The 17260-nt window shown below is 54.0% G+C and overlaps 2 protein-coding genes and 1 long non-coding RNA gene across 5 annotated transcripts; all 3 read left to right on the top strand.

The window, feature by feature from the left end:
* Positions 1–1021: 1021 nt before the first annotated feature.
* Positions 1022–2438, top strand: LOC121107338 (rho GTPase-activating protein 33-like; the record flags this gene model as incomplete). The annotated part of the gene is made up of 3 exons (XM_040650968.1): positions 1022–1344; positions 1804–1936; positions 2379–2438. Coding segments are annotated over 3 exons (516 nt in total), but the record flags the coding sequence as incomplete, so codon positions are not given.
* A 22-nt stretch (positions 2439–2460) lies between these two features.
* LOC112531917 (rho GTPase-activating protein 32-like) lies at positions 2461–5846 on the top strand. The gene is made up of 5 exons (XM_040650957.2): positions 2461–2927; positions 3194–3339; positions 3839–4040; positions 4631–4767; positions 5336–5846. Exons 1-5 carry the CDS (start codon positions 2881–2883, stop codon positions 5815–5817), a joined length of 1014 nt encoding a protein of 337 aa, XP_040506891.1. The 5' UTR covers positions 2461–2880; the 3' UTR covers positions 5818–5846.
* A 1732-nt stretch (positions 5847–7578) lies between these two features.
* LOC121107339 lies at positions 7579–9371 on the top strand. 3 transcript variants are annotated; one of them, XR_005841286.1, is made up of 3 exons: positions 7579–7753; positions 7854–7955; positions 8052–9371. It is a non-coding gene; the product is annotated as an uncharacterized LOC121107339 (long non-coding RNA). The 3 variants fall into 3 exon arrangements; XR_005841285.1 differs by having other exon boundaries at positions 8044–9371; XR_005841287.1 differs by having other exon boundaries at positions 7827–7955; positions 8044–9371.
* The last annotated feature ends 7889 nt before the right edge of the window (positions 9372–17260 follow it).

The following is a 17260-nucleotide window of genomic DNA, read 5'->3' as shown; positions in this document are numbered from 1 at the left end:
AATTCCTGAGGCCCTCATCGATTCAGCACCAAAGCCAGGTACGGATGTTACATGTGATGGCGCGGGGAAGTCAAAGGGAGTCGTCTTCTGGGTGTGTTCCGTGTTGAATAGCTCCTTTATCCATCCCACGTTATCCTCTGTGTTGATGATCCTTCATGCATCCCACGGGGCATACGGCTGCTGTTTTGTAGGCAGTGAGAATGAGGGCTTGGGCAAATGATAGGATCCTCGTAGAATGGCTTGGGATGGAAGGGACCTCAAGGATCATCAAGCTCCAAGCCCCGTGCCTCAGGCTGGGCTGCCAACCTCCACTTTGAATGCCAGACTAGACCAGGCTGCCCAGGGCCCCATCCAACGTGGCCTTGGACTCCTCCAGGGACGGGGAAAATCCGCTGTTGTATGTACTTGTTGGCAATGTTCTTCCCGCTTTTACGTGCTCTGTAGAATGTGTGACGCTCAGCCTGGTCCCGCTGAGCCCAACGTGAAATGAACTGGTTTCTTCCTTGTGTTGCACAGTGCCAAAGAAGCGCGGCAAGCTCATCAGCTTCCTTCGTTCCTTGGTGAAGGCCCGCCCAAAGGAACCGAAGCAGCGGGAGATAAAGAAGGAAGGGGTGTTTGGCTGTGACCTGGGAGAGCATCTTCTCCACTCTGGCCGTGACGGTAAAGAACAGCCCGTTCCTGAGAGCTTCCTCTGTTGGGCATGTAAAGATGAAAGGGAGATCATCTCTGGCAAGGGGCAGGTTGATAGCGGTGGAGAAAGGTGAGGTGGGAGTTGATGGCTGAAAGGTAAGCTGAGGCTAATGCTCATAGGAGAGCAGCCCACTTGTATTTGCTTAAAGCAAAAGGTGTAAGCCAATGCCACGCTAGCCTGAAAACAAAGGCAGCCTTTTGGCCCAAGAGAGTGTACCGCGTCAGTTTCCTAGCTCTTCTGGACATGAGGTTTCACGCCTCCATTGCGGTGGGAGCTGTGACGGGACTTGCAGTGTCTCTGGCTTCCCCAGAATTACTTTCTGCAGGCTGATTGGCAGGTCCTGGCATTTCTGGAAAGCCAAGAGCACGTCTGTGTCCAGTTTCCTCCCCGGCTCCTGCCTGTCAGAGACGTCTGTGCCGGCTTTCTTTCTCCTCTAAGGAGGAGGCATGCAGTAGCGCGGCTGGGCTTAGTGGATGGGACGTGACAGGAGCAGCGGCTGAAGCAGGACTTGAATCAGGAGCTCAGCTAACCGCTGGCACTTGTTCCGTAGTCCCCCAGGTCCTGCAGAGCTGCGCTGAGTTCATTGAGCAGCACGGCGTGGTGCAGGGGATCTACCGCCTGTCCGGCGTGGCGTCCAAGATCCAGAAGCTACGGTAAGAGTGCTGCGACTGACACAGCTGTCAGTAGGGGCACGTGCCATGCTGCGGGCGTTCCGAGGCCTGCGCTGTGGGGCAGCTGTGTGCAGGCAGCGTGCGCTCAGCAGTGGTGCGCCAGGCTTGTGTCTGTTTGATAGGAACACGGGGCGTTGAGTAGACTTGCTGGGGCAGGAAGTTCTCCTTCAGTCCTTGAGAGCATTGGAAGGCTGTGGGGGACTGCGGCGTCAGCTCTCATTCCCGTTTCCTCTTGTTGGCAGAGCCCTTTGGAGCAGCCCGCACTCCTTCTTGCTGCTCTGGGCTCCTGGCATGTGATTGTGGAGTAGGCAGCCAGTTGTCAGAGCGTTTCTTTTCTCCTGTGAATCAGGAGCCCCTTCCTTTTCTCGACTGTATCGTGTATTGCTTTGGACTTGTCTTCCTCTTTCTCAAAGCCCAGTGTTTTTGTGTCCTTCTCTCCAGCCACGAATTTGAGTCTGAGCAGATTCCGGAGCTAAGCGTCCGTGACGTTCACAGCGTGAGCTCCCTGTGCAAGATGTACTTCAGGGAGCTCCCGACCCCTCTGCTGACCGAGCAGCTGTATGGCAAGTTCTCGGTAAGCACAAGGCAATGGCTTTCATGTCCCTCTTCCCTGGGCCTCTTGGCATGGCCTGTCACATACACACACGCCTGCGCACCTCGTGGTCTTTTTTTCTGATTTTCTGTTAGCTCCATGAGGTAGACTCGCATGTCTTTGCCACATCCTGAGCATACTGATGCCACTTTTGATGCTCCCAGGAGATGGTCATTTCCATATTCACAATGCTTGCGAGGAGCTGAGGTGCACAATCCGTCAGGCTGTAAAGCAGCCCAGTGCTTGGACTGCTTGGCCTCGATGGCACCAGCTGCGTGCCGCTGTGTTCCCCGGATTTTCTGCCTGTTGGAAGGCATAAAATCCGCCTCAGTGCTGAGCAACAGCGTTCTGTCTTCATAGTTGCCGAGCCTGTGGCAGGTATCTCTACTGATGTGTGTCTAAATCCCTCTCTGCTTTCTTCCAGGATGCTGTTTGTGCCGCTACAGATGAGGAGCGGTTGCTCAGAATGCAGGAGGTCATCCAGCAGCTGCCCGCGCCTCACTACAGGTCAGAAAACTGCTGCCCTGAGTGTGGTGAGCTCAGCCCTGCTGCATTTCAGAGGGCGATGATGCGATGGCAGGCTTTGTCTCACGCTCGCAACATGATGCCTGTGTGTGTTGAAGTGGTTGCTGGCTCCGTGGGGTTGATGGATTGGGTCAGTTCATTGGCACGGGGGCACGGCTGGTGCAGCTGATGGCTGCGTCTGTGCTGTGCTGGGGCTTGGTGCTGCAGCGTGGCACCTGGGAAAGCTTGATCTACTTCCTATTCCGTAGCAAGAGCAAGAACTGGCGTGTCTTGAGGTTTGTTTTGTGAATTGCAGCACAGCGTGCTCACTGGTGCTGAAGGTTTGCCTCTTGCTTTCCAGGACACTGGAGTACCTGGTGAGGCACTTGGCTTGTCTCGCTGGGAGCTGCTCTGCCACAAAGATGCCCGCTAAGAACTTAGCGATTGTGTGGGCTCCCAACCTCTTCAGGTAAACTTCTTTTTCCGTTTCAGCACAAGGCTTAGATCTGTTCTCCCCACGGGCACACTTTCTAGAGGAGGACAATTTCTGCTCTCTTGTTTTTGTCAAATGGGGCTGGTGTGTCCTTGATCATGCAGGAGAATTTCTTCAGTGGCATCACTGATTGCCCACTGCGGAAGTCTCCAGAACCCAATTGGACAGCTTGTGGCTGGCAAAATCCAGACGTGGGGAAATGATCTGGGATCCATGACTTCTCCAATCTGCCTTTTCTGCAGATCCCAGCAGAACGAGTCTGCCTGCGCCAGCGGAAGAGCTGCCTGCATGGAACTGCAGAGGCAGTCAGATGTGGTGGAGTACATCATCAGCCACACAGACGTCCTCTTCTGCTCCACATCCACATCAGGCATCGGAGATGGAGCAGGTGAGCATCTTCCTGCATGAGCTTTGACTTGATCAGACACCTTGATCAAATGCAGGCCTTCTCCAAGATGGCTGAAATACGCTTTTACTATCGAGGGGCCAGCAGGCTTGTGGCCGTAGATTAGAATATGGCACCCTGTGGCTGGATGCTGAGAGTGCCCAAGCCCAAACGTGAGAAGGAGAAAACCGTCCCTGCCATGATGATGTTTTGCATGCGGGTGAAGCTTGATGAAAGCGTGGCAGCAAAGCTTTCTGAGTTCCCTGCCCCCCTCTTCTTGGGTTTTTGTTTGCTTGTTACAATATAGTGAGCTGCTCTGAACGATGACTGTGTCCTTTGCCATAAACATACCTCTAACCACACGGTTCTTTGGACCTCCTCTTCTTCCAGTGGCTCGGATAAGCAAGTCTGAGAAGCGGGCAGCACCTCCCCCAGATGCGTGATGGCTGTGCTGCTGCTTTCTGATCCTCCCTCTTAGCTGTGGTCTTCCCTTCCCTTGCAGGGCACAGTTCTCCATCAGGGCCCAAGTCTGTGCGGGTGTCTTCTCCCGCCACCAGGCTGCTCAGCGTGGAGGAGGCACAGGCACAGAGGCGAGGCCACAGCAGCTCTCCCGCTCTGACACACTGCAGGGACATCGAAGTGGAAGAAGGCCGCACAGGTGCAGCGGGTAAATTCCACACAGTCATCGACTTTCCGTCTGAAAGGTAAAGAGGACTTTCTTTCCCAGCACCTTCCTATCAGGCGTGGTTGGGTGGGCTTTTGTGGGCTTTTCTCCACTACTGCTAGTGCAAAAACTTGCAGAAGCTACGTGACGTTAATGGTGCGTGTGGTGTTGTACTCCGTCTCCGCTCCCTTTGGACTCTGACATTCAACTCACACACAGTTGCCCGACGGGCTCAGTTTAGCCACCAAAGGGGGCCTACTACTAATGTAAGTGACAGAGATGCTTTTGAACTTCCTCCATGGCTGCACGGTTCCTCAGAAAGCAGTTACGCCTGCCAGCTCAATCAAAGCCATCCCTTCGCTGCTGTCCTGGACAGCTGTGCAGCCTTGGCTCACATGCTCTGCATCTTGCTTGACATGGCTGAGGGGGAATGTAGCCAGCAAGACTCCAGGGCTGAGCTCTAGGAATGGCACCATCCTCAGCTGTGTGAAACGGAGCAAATTTCTAAGCTGTGTTCAGCAGAAGCCAGGCAGTGCTAGGAACCAGCAAGTGTTGGCAAGAGCTCAGGGCAGCTCTTCCCTCACCCTGCACCATGCACGACTCACGCCAGTCGCTGTTTTCTCTCTCCAGACCAAGCAAGATGAAGGAACCAGCAGCTGGCAGTTGGTGTTCCTGCTTCAGGCCGGGAAAGCCATCCTCTGCGGCCAAATGCCAACTGCAGCGCGATGCCAGGGAGCCCTCGGAAACAGAGGTGGTGGTCCTGGCAGGTAAGGGTGCACATCCAGCTGTCAAAACACTGCTTGTCAGCGCCATCGAATTCATGCTTGCAGTGGGCTTGTTCCTCCTCCTAGCATTCAAGCCCGTGCCTAACATCTTCAGTTCAGCCCTGTCTTTCTTTCCCAAATGAGTCTCTGGTGAAGTCATGATCTGGACCTGCCGGAGCACACCCCTCTCGTGCCTTTCCCCGAGTAGTTTTGGAAAGAGACAGGAGATGGGCACCACTGCAGTATGTCTCAGAATGATTCCTTCTGTCACTTAGGATGGAAGGAAGAGTACCTTTGTGGCTCCGTGTTGCCTCTGTATCAGCAGGCACACGTTTAAACTGTGTAACACTGCAACAGGGTGAAGGCTTTCTGCGAGGGCTTTGGAGTCCAAACAAAAGAGAAAGACAAACAACAAAAGCGCAACAGTTCCTTTCGAGACAGTGCTCCTACTGTTGCTATTGTCCTATTGGCTTTGTCCTTCTGCCACTACATAAGCAAATCTCAAGAACCACTCTCATCATTCAGCTTGTGCAAGTTTGCCACTAACGCCTGTGTATCTACTCCTTCCTAGGTGAATCGAGCCCTCGTCCACGCAGAAGAGCCAGAGCGTATAGCGATGGTTCACTGTGTGCTTCCATCAGTGCAGAGCTGCTAGGAAGCACGAATCGCTGCAGCTCGGATGATAGCCTTCCATACAACACCAGTGATGGAATGAAGGTGCTCATCCAAGTGGAAGCCCTCATCTCTCCCAGCTGTGCTGAAGACGCTGACCTGAGCCTGCCAGAAACAACGGTCACCGAGCTGGACTGTGACGGGGCGCCATTGCAGTGCAGCCCAGCCCAAGCCCAGCCCGAGTGCCCCGACAGCAGCAGCTCCACGCAGGATCAGGTCAGCGTCAGCGAGGAGGAGCCGAGCCTTGTGGAGGGGGACTTAGAATCGGAGCTCCAGTCCCAGGCACCGGGCAGCAGCACGAGCTCTGAGCTCCTGCCTCCTTCACAAGAGAGGATGAATGCCATGTGTCCACCGGACCTCTCACGCCCTCCTGGCTTTTAATGAATAAATGCACGCTGGTGCTGGATCAACGCCTTGACTGCCTTCTGAGTCTTCATTCACAGGGATTGGGATGGATGCAAGCAACAGCAAGGCAGCTCATCTTGCAAGGCTATGGCTGTGGGCTGTGCGTGCAGCAGAGCTGCGGCTTTGTTCCCGTTTTGTCTGGCTGTGGGATGCCTGCAACGAGAGCTGTGCTCCCATTGTGTATGGTAGCAAATAATCTCGAGCGTCCTGGCTGCTGCTCATGATCGTGCGCAGCTTGCTGGCTGTGGCTTTGTGATGCTTTTGAGTGAGGGCTTTTGGATGCTCTTGGATGCCTCAGCTGCTCCCCGACAGCTCTCTCTCCTCTCTCCCGCCGTGTCCGTTGGTGGCTGCCAGCTACGAGCCGGTCCTGCAGAGCATCTCCAGCCCTGCTGTCAGCATCACCACCCAGCTGGGGCAGGAGGAGCTCCCCGTGAGCAGCATCTGCCCGTCCCCCGACGTGTCATTGGTCAGCGGCAGCTCTGTCCCTCCCCCGGGCTCTCATTGGTCAGCGGCAGTTCTGTCCCTCCCCCGACGTCTCATTGGTCAGCGGCAGCTCCGCCGGCTCCCATTGGCTGAGCCGCCGTGCGCGGGAGCGGCCGTTGGGAGCCGGCAGTTGCAGGCACGGCTCTCCTTAGCGAAGCGCCGCGCCGACAGCCCGGGCCGCCCCGCAGGAAAGCGCGGCGTCAGCCGGAGCTGTCCGGGCAGCACCGAGCCGGAAGCCGCGGCAGAACGGGAGCGAGTGCCGAGGACAGCTCCGCCGGAGGTGTGCGGGAGAACGGGAGCGAGGGAGCGAGAGAGCGAGAGGGGCCCTGCGCGGTCCCCCCAAGGACACTGCCCTCCCCTCCCCCGTGGAACCCCCGTGGGGTGGGGCTGTGGGATTGGGATTGGGATGAGGGATGTGGGATGGGCCGTGGGTTTGGGACAGGCTCGGGTCCCCCAGCGCCACAGCGCTGCTGCCAGCATCTGAACCGTGCCCCCCCCCCCCACCAACCCTTCCAGCGCTGCTCCCGGTGCCCCCAGACCCATTGCAGCCCCCCAGAACCGAAGCGAAGGTGGGCCTGTGGCTACTGGGAGGTGCGGGGAGGCTACAGGGGGATATAGGGCTGCTGTAGGGGGCTGTGCAGGGACTGTTAAGGCGTATGGGTCTATAAGGAGCTGAGGGGTACTCTAGGGGGGATCTGGGGCTGTGGTGAGCCATCGGAGGATTTGGGGCTATAGGTGGCTGTGGGGAGGTTATGGGCGGGGGGGTATATAGTCAGGCTGCCCAGGGAGGCTGTGGATTGTCCTTCTCTGGAGATCCTCCAAACCCAGCTGGATGCCTACAGTACAGCCTGCTGTATGGAGCCTGTTTTGCAGAGGGGGGAGGGGTTGGACTCAATGATCTCTAGATGTCCCTTCCAGCCCCTACAGTTCTGTGTTTCTGTGATTGTAATCGTTGCTTCTTGCAGCAGTAGAGTGTTTCAGAAGAGAGAAAAAGATGGTGGCAATGAACTGGCTTTCTGTGGCTGGTAAAGCTGTGCTGAGAACTGGGCTGACTATTGCAACTGAAAATGCGTGCCAAGTCTGCAGACGCAGAGGAATAACTATTCCGTGTTGGTTGAGCTTGTCTAAGGTAGGTGTCCTTGCTAGGTGAGCTTCTGCTTGAAAGCATCAAGTTGTAATTCTAAAAGCAAGGTTGCCAGTTCTTTTTTTACCCAAGTGATTTTTTAGCCGGGAGAGATTGGAGTTGCTGTTTGGTAATGGAAGATGAAGGGAGGAAAAGCAAGTAAAAGACATGCTATGCATAGCCACCACATGCCATGGGCACCGTTGTCCCCCTGCACAAAGGAGGAGCATCTCAGCAAGCTTGGCCTGGGCCGTGGAAGGGATCATACAAACATCTGGACCAACGCGACAGGAGTTAGTTCTGCAGGTTGGTTGTTTTCTGCTGTTTGTCCCACGTCCTGTTGCTCAGTGGTAGATTTGTTGGTGTTCGGTGCTAGCAGGAATGTCCCAGAGCATTTTGGTTTCAGCTGTCGCAATGCTTTGATCCCCTGCTGCTGGGCTGGGGCGTTTGAGGAATGATGCGTGTGCTGATGTCCATCCAGGCTTTGGGGATGAGTCTGCGTAGCAGGGTATGTGTGGCAGGACTGAGGCTTGGGGAGCAGGCCAGGTGGAATCCAGTGTGCTTTGCTGTCGTTCTCAGTGGTTGTTTTTGCTCAGGAGGGCAGGTGGTGAAGCTCATGAAGCAATGCCTGCAGATGGGGTTTGCAGAGCAAGAGGTCCGTCCTGCAGGCCTTGTGTGACACGCATGGAGCTGTAGCGAGGCTGCATCAGTGTAAAACAGCAGAAATGCACGGAGGTGTGAAGGTGAGCGGTGGGCTCCAGTAGTGCAGGAGGGGATGTGCGTGCTCAGGGTTTGGCTGCTTCTGTGTGTGTGTTTTATGTGAGTGTGATGCCATTGCTTGGTCCGTTTGAGTGTATGGAACAAGTGTGCCATCCTTTGTGCTGGAGTCGTGTGCAAGGAGTCCTATGGCTTTGAGAGCTGACTTGAAGCCTGTGGGCATCACGGAGGAATAGGGGTAGGGGATGAGGGGAGGGAAGTTGGGGTAAGAGGAAGAGGCGTAGGGACAGGAACCTCTTTGGCCGATATGATGTCCTGCCGTTCTCTTTTTGGATTAGGAATCTCTGTGTGTTTTTTAGTGAAGAACAAACTCTGTGTTCAGTTGTGAATGAATGAATTCAGGCCTGCTAGTTGGTGTTCTTCTCTACACGGAGCCGCAATTGAAATGGACGCTCCTGGTGTGATGTGCGGCCCCGCCCCGTGTTCTCAGATCCGCCAAGTTGGCAAGGCCTGGCTCTTGGTTGGTGAGCTGTGCCCAGGGTGAGAGACTTGACTCTTGTGGGCTTTGAGACATGTCTTCGAGTTGCACGTTGTGTTATTTCTGTTGGGTTGACCTCTTGAGCTCCAGCCCTAAGTGAGGATCCAAGCAGTAGCGCAGAAGGAATGGTTTAGACTGGAAGTGCAATGCCAAGGGCTGGAGCCAGCCGGAGCAGGGAAGTGATCATCTCCCCGTACTCAGCACTGGTGAGTCCTCACCTTGAGTAGTGTGTTTGGTTCTGGGCCCCTCACTACAAGGGGGCCCCTGAAAGCCTGAAGTGTGTCCAGAGAAGAGCAATGAAGCTGTGAGGGTTGTAGAGCACAAGTCTGATGGGGAGCGGCTGAGGGAAGTGGGATTCGTTAGTGTGGAGAAGAGGAGGCTGAGGGAAGACCACCTCACTCTGTCCAATTACGTGACGAGTGGTTATGTGGAGGTGGGGGTGGTCCTCTTCTCGCATGGAACTAGTGCTAGAACTAGAGGGAATGGCCTCAAGTTACATGAGGGGAGATTGAGGTTGGATGTGAAGAAAAGCTTCTCCCAGTGAGCGGTCAGACGCTGGAAGGGGCTGCCCAGGGAGGTGATAGAGCTACTGTCCCTGCAGGTGTTCAAGGAACATTGGATGTTGTAGTGAGGGACGTGTCTTAGTGGGAAGGAAATATTGGTGGTAGGTGAGTGGTTGGACTGGATGATCTTGGAGGTCTTTTCCAAGCTTGCTGATGCTGTGACTGTAGGAAAGGCATGTGCTGGGTGAGTGCTTTGCTGGGTGAGCATCCCCCTGCTGGAAAGCAGGCAGCTGTTGTCTTTGCAGACAGCCAGATCCATGGGGATTGGAAGCCTTTGGAACCTGAACCTTGTCTTTCCCGTCTCATGCCCAACAACTCATGTTGTTTGAAAGCAGCACCTTAGAGGCAACCTTGATTTCTCCAGCCTTCTCCGAGCTTTCCTAGAATCCTAGAATCGCTAAGGCTGGAAGAGACCCACAGGATCATCCAGTCCAACCGTTCGCCCTTCACCAATGGTTCCCGCTAAACCACGTCCCTCAACACAACATCCAAACGCTCGTTGAACACCACCAGGGTCGATGACTCCACCACCTCCCTGGGCAGCCCATTCCAGTGCCGGACCACCCTTTCAGAGAAGTAGTATTTCCTAACGTCCAGCCTGAATCTTCCCTGGCGCAGCTTGAAGCCATTCCCTCTAGTCCTATCACTAGTCACCTGAGAGAAGAGGCTGCCCCCCAGCTCACTGCAACCTCCCTTCAGGTAGTTATAGAGAGCAATAAGGTCTCCCCTGAGCCTCCTCTTCTCCAGACTGAACAATCCCAGCTCCTTCAGCCACTCCTCATCAGGCCTGTGCTCCAGAGCCCTCACCAGCTTTGTTGCCCTCCTCTGGACACGCTCCAGGGCCTCGATGTCTTTCTTACAGTGAGGGGCCCAAAACTGGGCACAGTACTCGAGGTGGGGCCTCACCAGTGCTGAGTACAGGGGGACAATTGCGTCCCTATTCCTGCTGGCCACACTATTTCTGATACAAGCCCGGATGCCGTTGGCCTTCTTGGCCGCCTGGGCACACTGCTGGCAGTGTTCAGTCTAGCGTCAATCAACGCCCCCAGGTCCATTTCCTCTACACAGTCTTTCAGGCACTCTGCCCCAAGCCTGTAGCGTTGCCTGGGGTTATTGCGGCCAAAGTGCACTCTTTGTGCCACGAGAGCTCTCCCGCTTCTACCTGTGATGTGAGACCGTATGGAAAGCCCTGCAGATGCCTGGGTAGGTGATGTCCGTTGCTCTTCCTTTCCCCACCAGTGCTGGACATAGTGGGGAACGGGACTGGGGGACATCCCAGCAGCGGGTTCCTACCTCAGCCAAACTGAAGGGCTGTTCTGATCCGTGTATTTGAACTGGAGTGAATCTGATGCCAATTAGAGAAATGAGGGCCTGTGGAAAAAAGGGAGTGTGCTGCATTTTGTGGTGCAAGATGTTCTGGGCACTGCTGCTAACAATGCCCGGAGGCTTCCTTTTTGATGGGGAGAGGCTTAGCAAGGACTTCTTCCATGAAAGGGGTTCATCATCTATTTCCTTGTCATTGACCTTTCCTACTACTGCTTGAGAAATTAATGTTTCTTGCTGTAGGGAATACACATGCACCCTGCACTTGTATCTGCACAAAGAATCTTCTAAGCATCTCTGTACGTGTTTCTTTTTGGCACTGGGATGGAGCTGTGTGGAAGACAGACTTGGATGAAACTTCAGTCAGGTGCAGATGTCACGCTGACAGCAGCAGTAGAGAGGCAAATTTCATAGGGTTGCATGCTTTTTTTTTTTTTCTTTTATTTCAGTGATAACCGTGGAAGCATACAAGCGTTACCCAGACAAAATGAGCGTTTGTCACCTGGGCTTTCTACAAATGACATAGGCAGGGGAAGTCAGCATGGGAAGCATCCGTGAGAGCCCTGCAAAAGAATGATGAGAGTTCCCCTGGTGGCCTCCTTTGGCAATCTCAGGTCTCTGTAAGCTCTCAAGCTGTGTCGTAAGTCCTCCCATGGTGCTGACTCAGCTCTCCCTGTCTTTGGTGCTGGAGAGCTGGACTTCAACTCCTTCCTGTTTTCCTGCCTATCTGCTCCCTGCTTTGCCCATGGCCCAAGGAGCCTTTTATTCCTCGCCCCCAGACTTGCACGTGTGGATAAGAGCATCTGCTTATGTGCGCTTCTTTTCTGCTTGTGGTGACAGGCTGAGCGACAGCTCCCAGCCGAGCTTGTGCTTAGCGAGACACAGAGTAGCTGGAGATGGAGTTCTCTGTGTCACTAAAGCATGAGCTTGATGGCTGCCGTGAGCCAAAGCATCAGAGTTTGTGTGTTTGATTTCTGTGTTGGGCTGAGCGGGTAGAGCAGGGCAAGGGGGCTGATTTGGACATGCTGCTTTCCAAATACGGTGCTGTTTGCGTGGCAGTGCTTCTGGCGTTGCAAATTGTGTCAGATGTCACTGAATTCCTTGGAATCTGCTGAGTTGACTTGTGCAGGTTTCATTCTGGAGCTGAACCCTTCCTGGCCGCTTCTGTGCATAGCCATGGCCTTTGCTTCTTTCTTGCGTTTTTTTCTTTGTTGCGTTTGGCACTGTGCAAGCCGTGAATTGCCACGGAAGAGCTGGAAGTGCTCTGGAGTTGTGGGGGACAAACTGCCAAGAAACAAGGTGCAGCTTCAAAGCCCTGAACTTTGGAGAGATGAGAGATGCACAGCGCTCTGCCTGGTGCAGGACATGATGCGCTCTGCAAGGCGCTTTCCATGAAGACCTCAGATCTGCGCTCAAACTGCATCCAAAGCAACCCAATGCCCTGTGCTTGTTGTACCCAGAGGTATCGGTGCCAGGAGTTGCTGCTGTGTTTGCAATGACATTGTGTCGGCAGGGTGATGTTAATGGGGTACAATGCCCTCAGTCATTCAAAGCATCCTTGCAGATGTTCCTAGTGAGGGGCATGTTTCATTGACACCATAGGTTGTTTTCTGGAAAATGAAAGAGTGGGCTTGCGTACCTCCAGATGGTTTTCATTTCCTGCTGAGCCCAGTGCACTTCACGTCTGCTGGCATTGCCCCACGGCCCTGTTGTGGTTTAAGCCGGTGGGTGGCTCAGCACCACACAGTCCTTTGCTTACTGCCCCCTTCCCAGTGGGATGGGGGAGAGAATTATGGGGGAAAAAAAAAAAAAAAGAAAAAAAAGGTGGAACTTGTGTGTTGAGAGAAATCTCTTTCCAAAAGTAGAGAAAAGGACAGAGGTAATGGATACATACATATATATATAAATATATATATATATATATATATATATATAATATATACATATATACACATATATATGCATATATGTATATATATCTATGTATGGATGTATATAACAAGTGATGTAGAAGCAGTGGCTCAGCACCTCCCAACCAATGGCCAAGCAGAGGAAGAGAGTGAGATGAACTCCCAGGCCCTTCAAAGCCCCTTCCACTTGATGTCATGTGGTATGGAATATCCCTTTGGCCCGTTGACGGCAGCTGTCCTAATTTGGTTTCCTCCCAGCTCCTTCTTGAGAGCTTTGCTGAGAACGGCCTTGGCTCTGTACAAGGCTGCTTATCAGAAACTCTAAACGTCAGAGTGTTATCACAGTTGTAGCATCATAGCAGACATTGAAGAAAAATCGATCCCACCTGAGACTAAGACAGCCCCCCAGTGTCTGTGCAGCGAGCCATGTGGGGCTGCAGGTCGTGCATTTCCCTGGCAGCATTGGCCAGGGGTGCTGGGGAGGTTTGTGTGCTCAGCCTGGGCATGGCGCTGCTGTGCCTGTCAACACAGCATGCTCCGTGCTCTCCAAGCAGCAGAAGAGCGTTTCATGAACAAGGGGCCGTAATATTTACTGGAACCAGATGCATTTGTGTCTCTGAGGCTGGGTTTACCCAACAGGCTCTTTTCGAAGGAGCCGTTTTGATTCCCTTTGTACGTGTGCGAGCGCGGAAGCGTTTTTCCTCCTAGTGTTCTGTCCCACGGTATTATTCTTGGTTGGCAGAAGGAGCAGGTGGATTCAGCAGCAGTAGATTCTGTTGGTTTCCAATATGCTGCTTCATCCCTGGAGGTCGCTGCTGCACAGAAGAGTACAGGCATGTTTATCCCAGGGCTGCTGTAAAGGGGAGCCCGGTTGGTGTAGCAGTGAGCAGCAGCTAACGGGCTGTGCAGAGGAGGGCTTTGCAGAAGGAGCAGGAGTGCCTGCGTCCATCTGTATCCTCGGATGCGTTCTGGCAGTGAGGCAGCAGCTGTGGCCACAGGGACTGAATGCAGACTTGGCTTGGGGCTGCCACGTGGCGCTTACTAGCCCGCTAGTATACCTGGCAAAGTACAGCCACCCTGCACCCACGGCAAGCGTTTGTCTTAGTGTCGTGTTTCATGCTGTCTTGTGAAGCTCAGGCACTGGGGGCAGCTTCCCCCCAAAGAAAAGGAGGAGGAAATGAGGTCGTCGTGGAAGCCAAAAGGCAAAAATGCACTCGGGAAAGAAATTGGCCAAGCAGTCTGGTAGCTGTGCTGTGTTTCTCTTCCTTTATTTCCATGCAGGTGAAAGAGATGGCTGCTCTAAGCCGCCCTTGAAGGGCGCAAAGAAGGACCCTAGTGTGGATTTGCCATCGGCCCAGCAAGAGGCTCAACAGCACCGAGCGCCGGGTCCCCTGCACTTTGGTCATGCCAACCCCATGCCAGCTTCTCCAGGATTTGGCTGAGATAGAATTCCAACCACCAACGGATTTCTCGAACGCTGGGGTGCCCTTTTGGAATCCTATGGTCTTGTGACGTGGTCTTGCCTCCCCACCTTGCCCATCCATGGTGGAGCAGCCGGGTGGCCCTTAGTGATGTCACAAGCGGCTAGAATGAGGGGAGGAGCAGCGCGTGCTGCTTCCCTTCATTGGAGCGCTTGAGCTCAGCGTGAGTACGTGGCTTGTTGCACTTGTGCATCGAGTGAGTCTGTTTGTCTTCAGCCCGTCTTGCGCAGCGTCTTGTAGGTAAGCTGAGCCGGTGCGGGATAGACGGGTGGGCTCAAAGGCTTGAGAAGTGCTGGCTGGCAGAGCTCCTAGGATCATATTGCTTAGTCTGGACTGTCAGACGCCATTTTCCCCCAGGCCATCCATTCCAAAGCCGTCCATCCATCAAGGTGGCATTTGTCCCACGGTTTTTCCCTCGCCTTCCTTGCTAAATTGTGCAGGCTCACTGACCTGCTCTTTCTCTGTCCCCTCCCCACCCTCCGCCTGCTCCCTTGGTGCAGCTTTTGCTCGCGGAAGATCAGAGCAAAGTGACAAGGACCGGCTGCGGGTTTGAGGATCTTCTTCTCCCTTGTTCTGATCTCTTGCCAGGTACGTGCCATGCTTTGTATTGCCACATGGTTCAACAGCCCGTGTTTAGTCGCACCGTGTGTAGTAACACAGGCTCGTCCAGCTGGGATGCGGCACTGGTCACGCGTGGGTTTTTTCCACTTCCCCTCCAGCTCAGCCCTCGGCAGGATGCTGCCTGTAGTGCTGGGAGCAGCTAGTGTGAAGGAAAGCAATCCCTTAGGCAAAGAGCCCTAGGCGCAGTTTGTGCAGAGCTGCACAGCATGAGCCAGGGGCACAAGCGTGCATGCTTTGGCTGTGGGAGTGTGCCCGACAGCTGTAGGGAGCACAGCGGGCATGCAGGCAGAGGAAATGCGTGGGCAAGGCTGTCCCGTTTGAATAGACTGCACAGAGTGGTTGTTTGTAGAACACCTGCCTCCGCCAGTGGGCAACTGAGAGTAGTTCTGAAGAAGACTCTCAATCCAGTGCTGTGTGAACACAGCAAATGTGTTTCTTTTCTGTTGCAGCTTGTCGCGCCTGCTGTGATGGGCATTGCGAGCAGCGAGATCAGCTGTGGGCCTGACCTGGCATGGACGGAGGTACAGTGTGAAGCTGTGATTGGTCTTTGTTCCCTGACTTGAACCAGCAGTGTGAGCCACCGGTGTGCTCTCCTGCTTTTCAAGAGAGAGAGAGCATCCTTCCGGCTCTCTTGGTGTCACTGAAGAGCTGCCTTGAAAGCTTCATTTCCTTGCTAGTGGCATGTAGACGGCACCCTGCAATCCTCCTTGTTTGTCCTCAGCTCCTCACCGTGGCCTGTGCTCTCTGTTTCAGCCTGAGAACCAGGGGAAGCCCTTGCTGGTGCATGAGGAGCCATCTCTTAATATTCCGGCTATTGCTGCTGGCCATGTTATTAAGAGATACGTTGCCCAGGCAGCGGATGAGCTCTCCTTGGAGGTAAGCAGTTAAAGGCGTTCCTTGTTGTCACGGCCAGAAGAGTCTACCGTGTGAATGCATCAGGAATATTCTCCGACACCTTCAGAACGCCCTGTGAGGCGAAGCCCAGAAGATGCAGGTCCAGATAGGACTTGCACTGGGTTGGATGCAGGGAGGAGTTCAGCCATGTGTAAAGGACGGTTTGATTTGGCATGCTTGCACTGTATTCTGTCTGGTGTGCAAGGCAGTGACTCTTGTACGTGCCAGTTCAGCTTTCCGACGGGAAATGCCTGAAGAGCTGCCCCGGTGCAATTGCTCTCAAGCTGTGCGCTATTTGGCAGTGCAGAAGAAGGGCGTCATTTCAGCTGTGCTTTCCTCGCAGCTGTGCTGAAGCTGGGATTGATGTTGCAATGTCTTGCAGGTGGGAGACCTGGTGTGCATTATTGCTATGCCAGCAAAGGAGCTGAGCCCCTGGTGGAGAGGCAAGCGTGGCTTTCAGGTAGGCACAAGCTTCAGACTTGCGGGCGCAATGGCAGTCAAGTCAGGAAGGTCAGCTTCGAGCTGCTCGGCCTGCACAGGGTGGCTTCTGGACGTAAACAGTTTCCCTGTGTCGGTGTCAGCGGCCTTTCCCTTTGGCTCTGGGCTTGGGTAGGAAAGCATCTCCTCATGTGACTTAGAAGCAAGAGCCTCTCCTGCTCACTGCACAGTCAGGAGTTGACCATGTCTGTCCTTTGTACAAGCACGGAGGACAGAGTCATCTTCTGCGGAACCAAGTCTTGGTTTTGTAGGTCTTTTGGCTGCAAATGTGGAATGAGGGTTCCTTTTCTGCAGGCCATTCTTTCTTGGTTTAACGGTGGAGGCCTGAGAAGTGCTGCATTCAGTCTTCCATCTCTCTTCTTGTTCTTGTTCCAGGTGGGATTTTTCCCTGGTGAGTGCGTGGAGCTCATCAACGGAAAAATTCCTGAGGCCCTCATCGATTCAGCACCAAAGCCAGGTACGGATGTTACATGTGATGGCGCGGGGAAGTCAAAGGGAGTCGTCTTCTGGGTGTGTTCCGTGTTGAATAGCTCCTTTATCCATCCCACGTTATCCTCTGTGTTGATGATCCTTCATGCATCCCACGGGGCATACGGCTGCTGTTTTGTAGGCAGTGAGAATGAGGGCTTGGGCAAATGATAGGATCCTCGTAGAATGGCTTGGGATGGAAGGGACCTCAAGGATCATCAAGCTCCAAGCCCCGTGCCTCAGGCTGGGCTGCCAACCTCCACTTTGAATGCCAGACTAGACCAGGCTGCCCAGGGCCCCATCCAACGTGGCCTTGGACTCCTCCAGGGACGGGGAAAGTCCGTTGTTGTATGTACTTGTTGGCAATGTTCTTCCCGCTTTTACGTGCTCTGTAGAATGTGTGACGCTCAGCCTGGTCCCGCTGAGCCCAACGTGAAATGAACTGGTTTCTTCCTTGTGTTGCACAGTGCCAAAGAAGCGTGGCAAGCTCATCAGCTTCCTTCGTTCCTTGGTGAAGGCCCGCCCAAAGGAACCGAAGCAGCGGGAGATAAAGAAGGAAGGGGTGTTTGGCTGTGACCTGGGAGAGCATCTTCTCCACTCTGGCCGTGACGGTAAAGAACAGCCCGTTCCTGAGAGCTTCCTCTGTTGGGCATGTAAAGATGAAAGGGAGATCATCTCTGGCAAGGGGCAGGTTGATAGCGGTGGAGAAAGGTGAGGTGGGAGTTGATGGCTGAAAGGTAAGCTGAGGCTAATGCTCATAGGAGAGCAGCCCACTTGTATTTGCTTAAAGCAAAAGGTGT

Source organism: Gallus gallus, chromosome 1, assembly GCF_016699485.2.
Source record: "Gallus gallus isolate bGalGal1 chromosome 1, bGalGal1.mat.broiler.GRCg7b, whole genome shotgun sequence".
Lineage (NCBI taxonomy): Eukaryota > Metazoa > Chordata > Aves > Galliformes > Phasianidae > Gallus > Gallus gallus.
Note: the sequence above shows the minus strand (reverse complement) of the source record. Positions and strands in the feature narration are given on the sequence as shown.

What these genes read in the sequence shown, in the direction of transcription:
- LOC112531917 (XM_040650957.2), top strand. Translation starts at nt 2,881, where the DNA reads ATGCCCGCTAAGAACTTAGCGATTGTGTGGGCTCCCAACCTCTTCAG. An exon ending in TGGGCTCCCAACCTCTTCAG is followed by an intron (nt 2,928 to 3,193) that starts GTAAACTTCTTT and finishes CCTTTTCTGCAG; the next exon opens with ATCCCAGCAGAACGAGTCTG. An exon ending in AGAGGTGGTGGTCCTGGCAG is followed by an intron (nt 4,768 to 5,335) that starts GTAAGGGTGCAC and finishes ACTCCTTCCTAG; the next exon opens with GTGAATCGAGCCCTCGTCCA.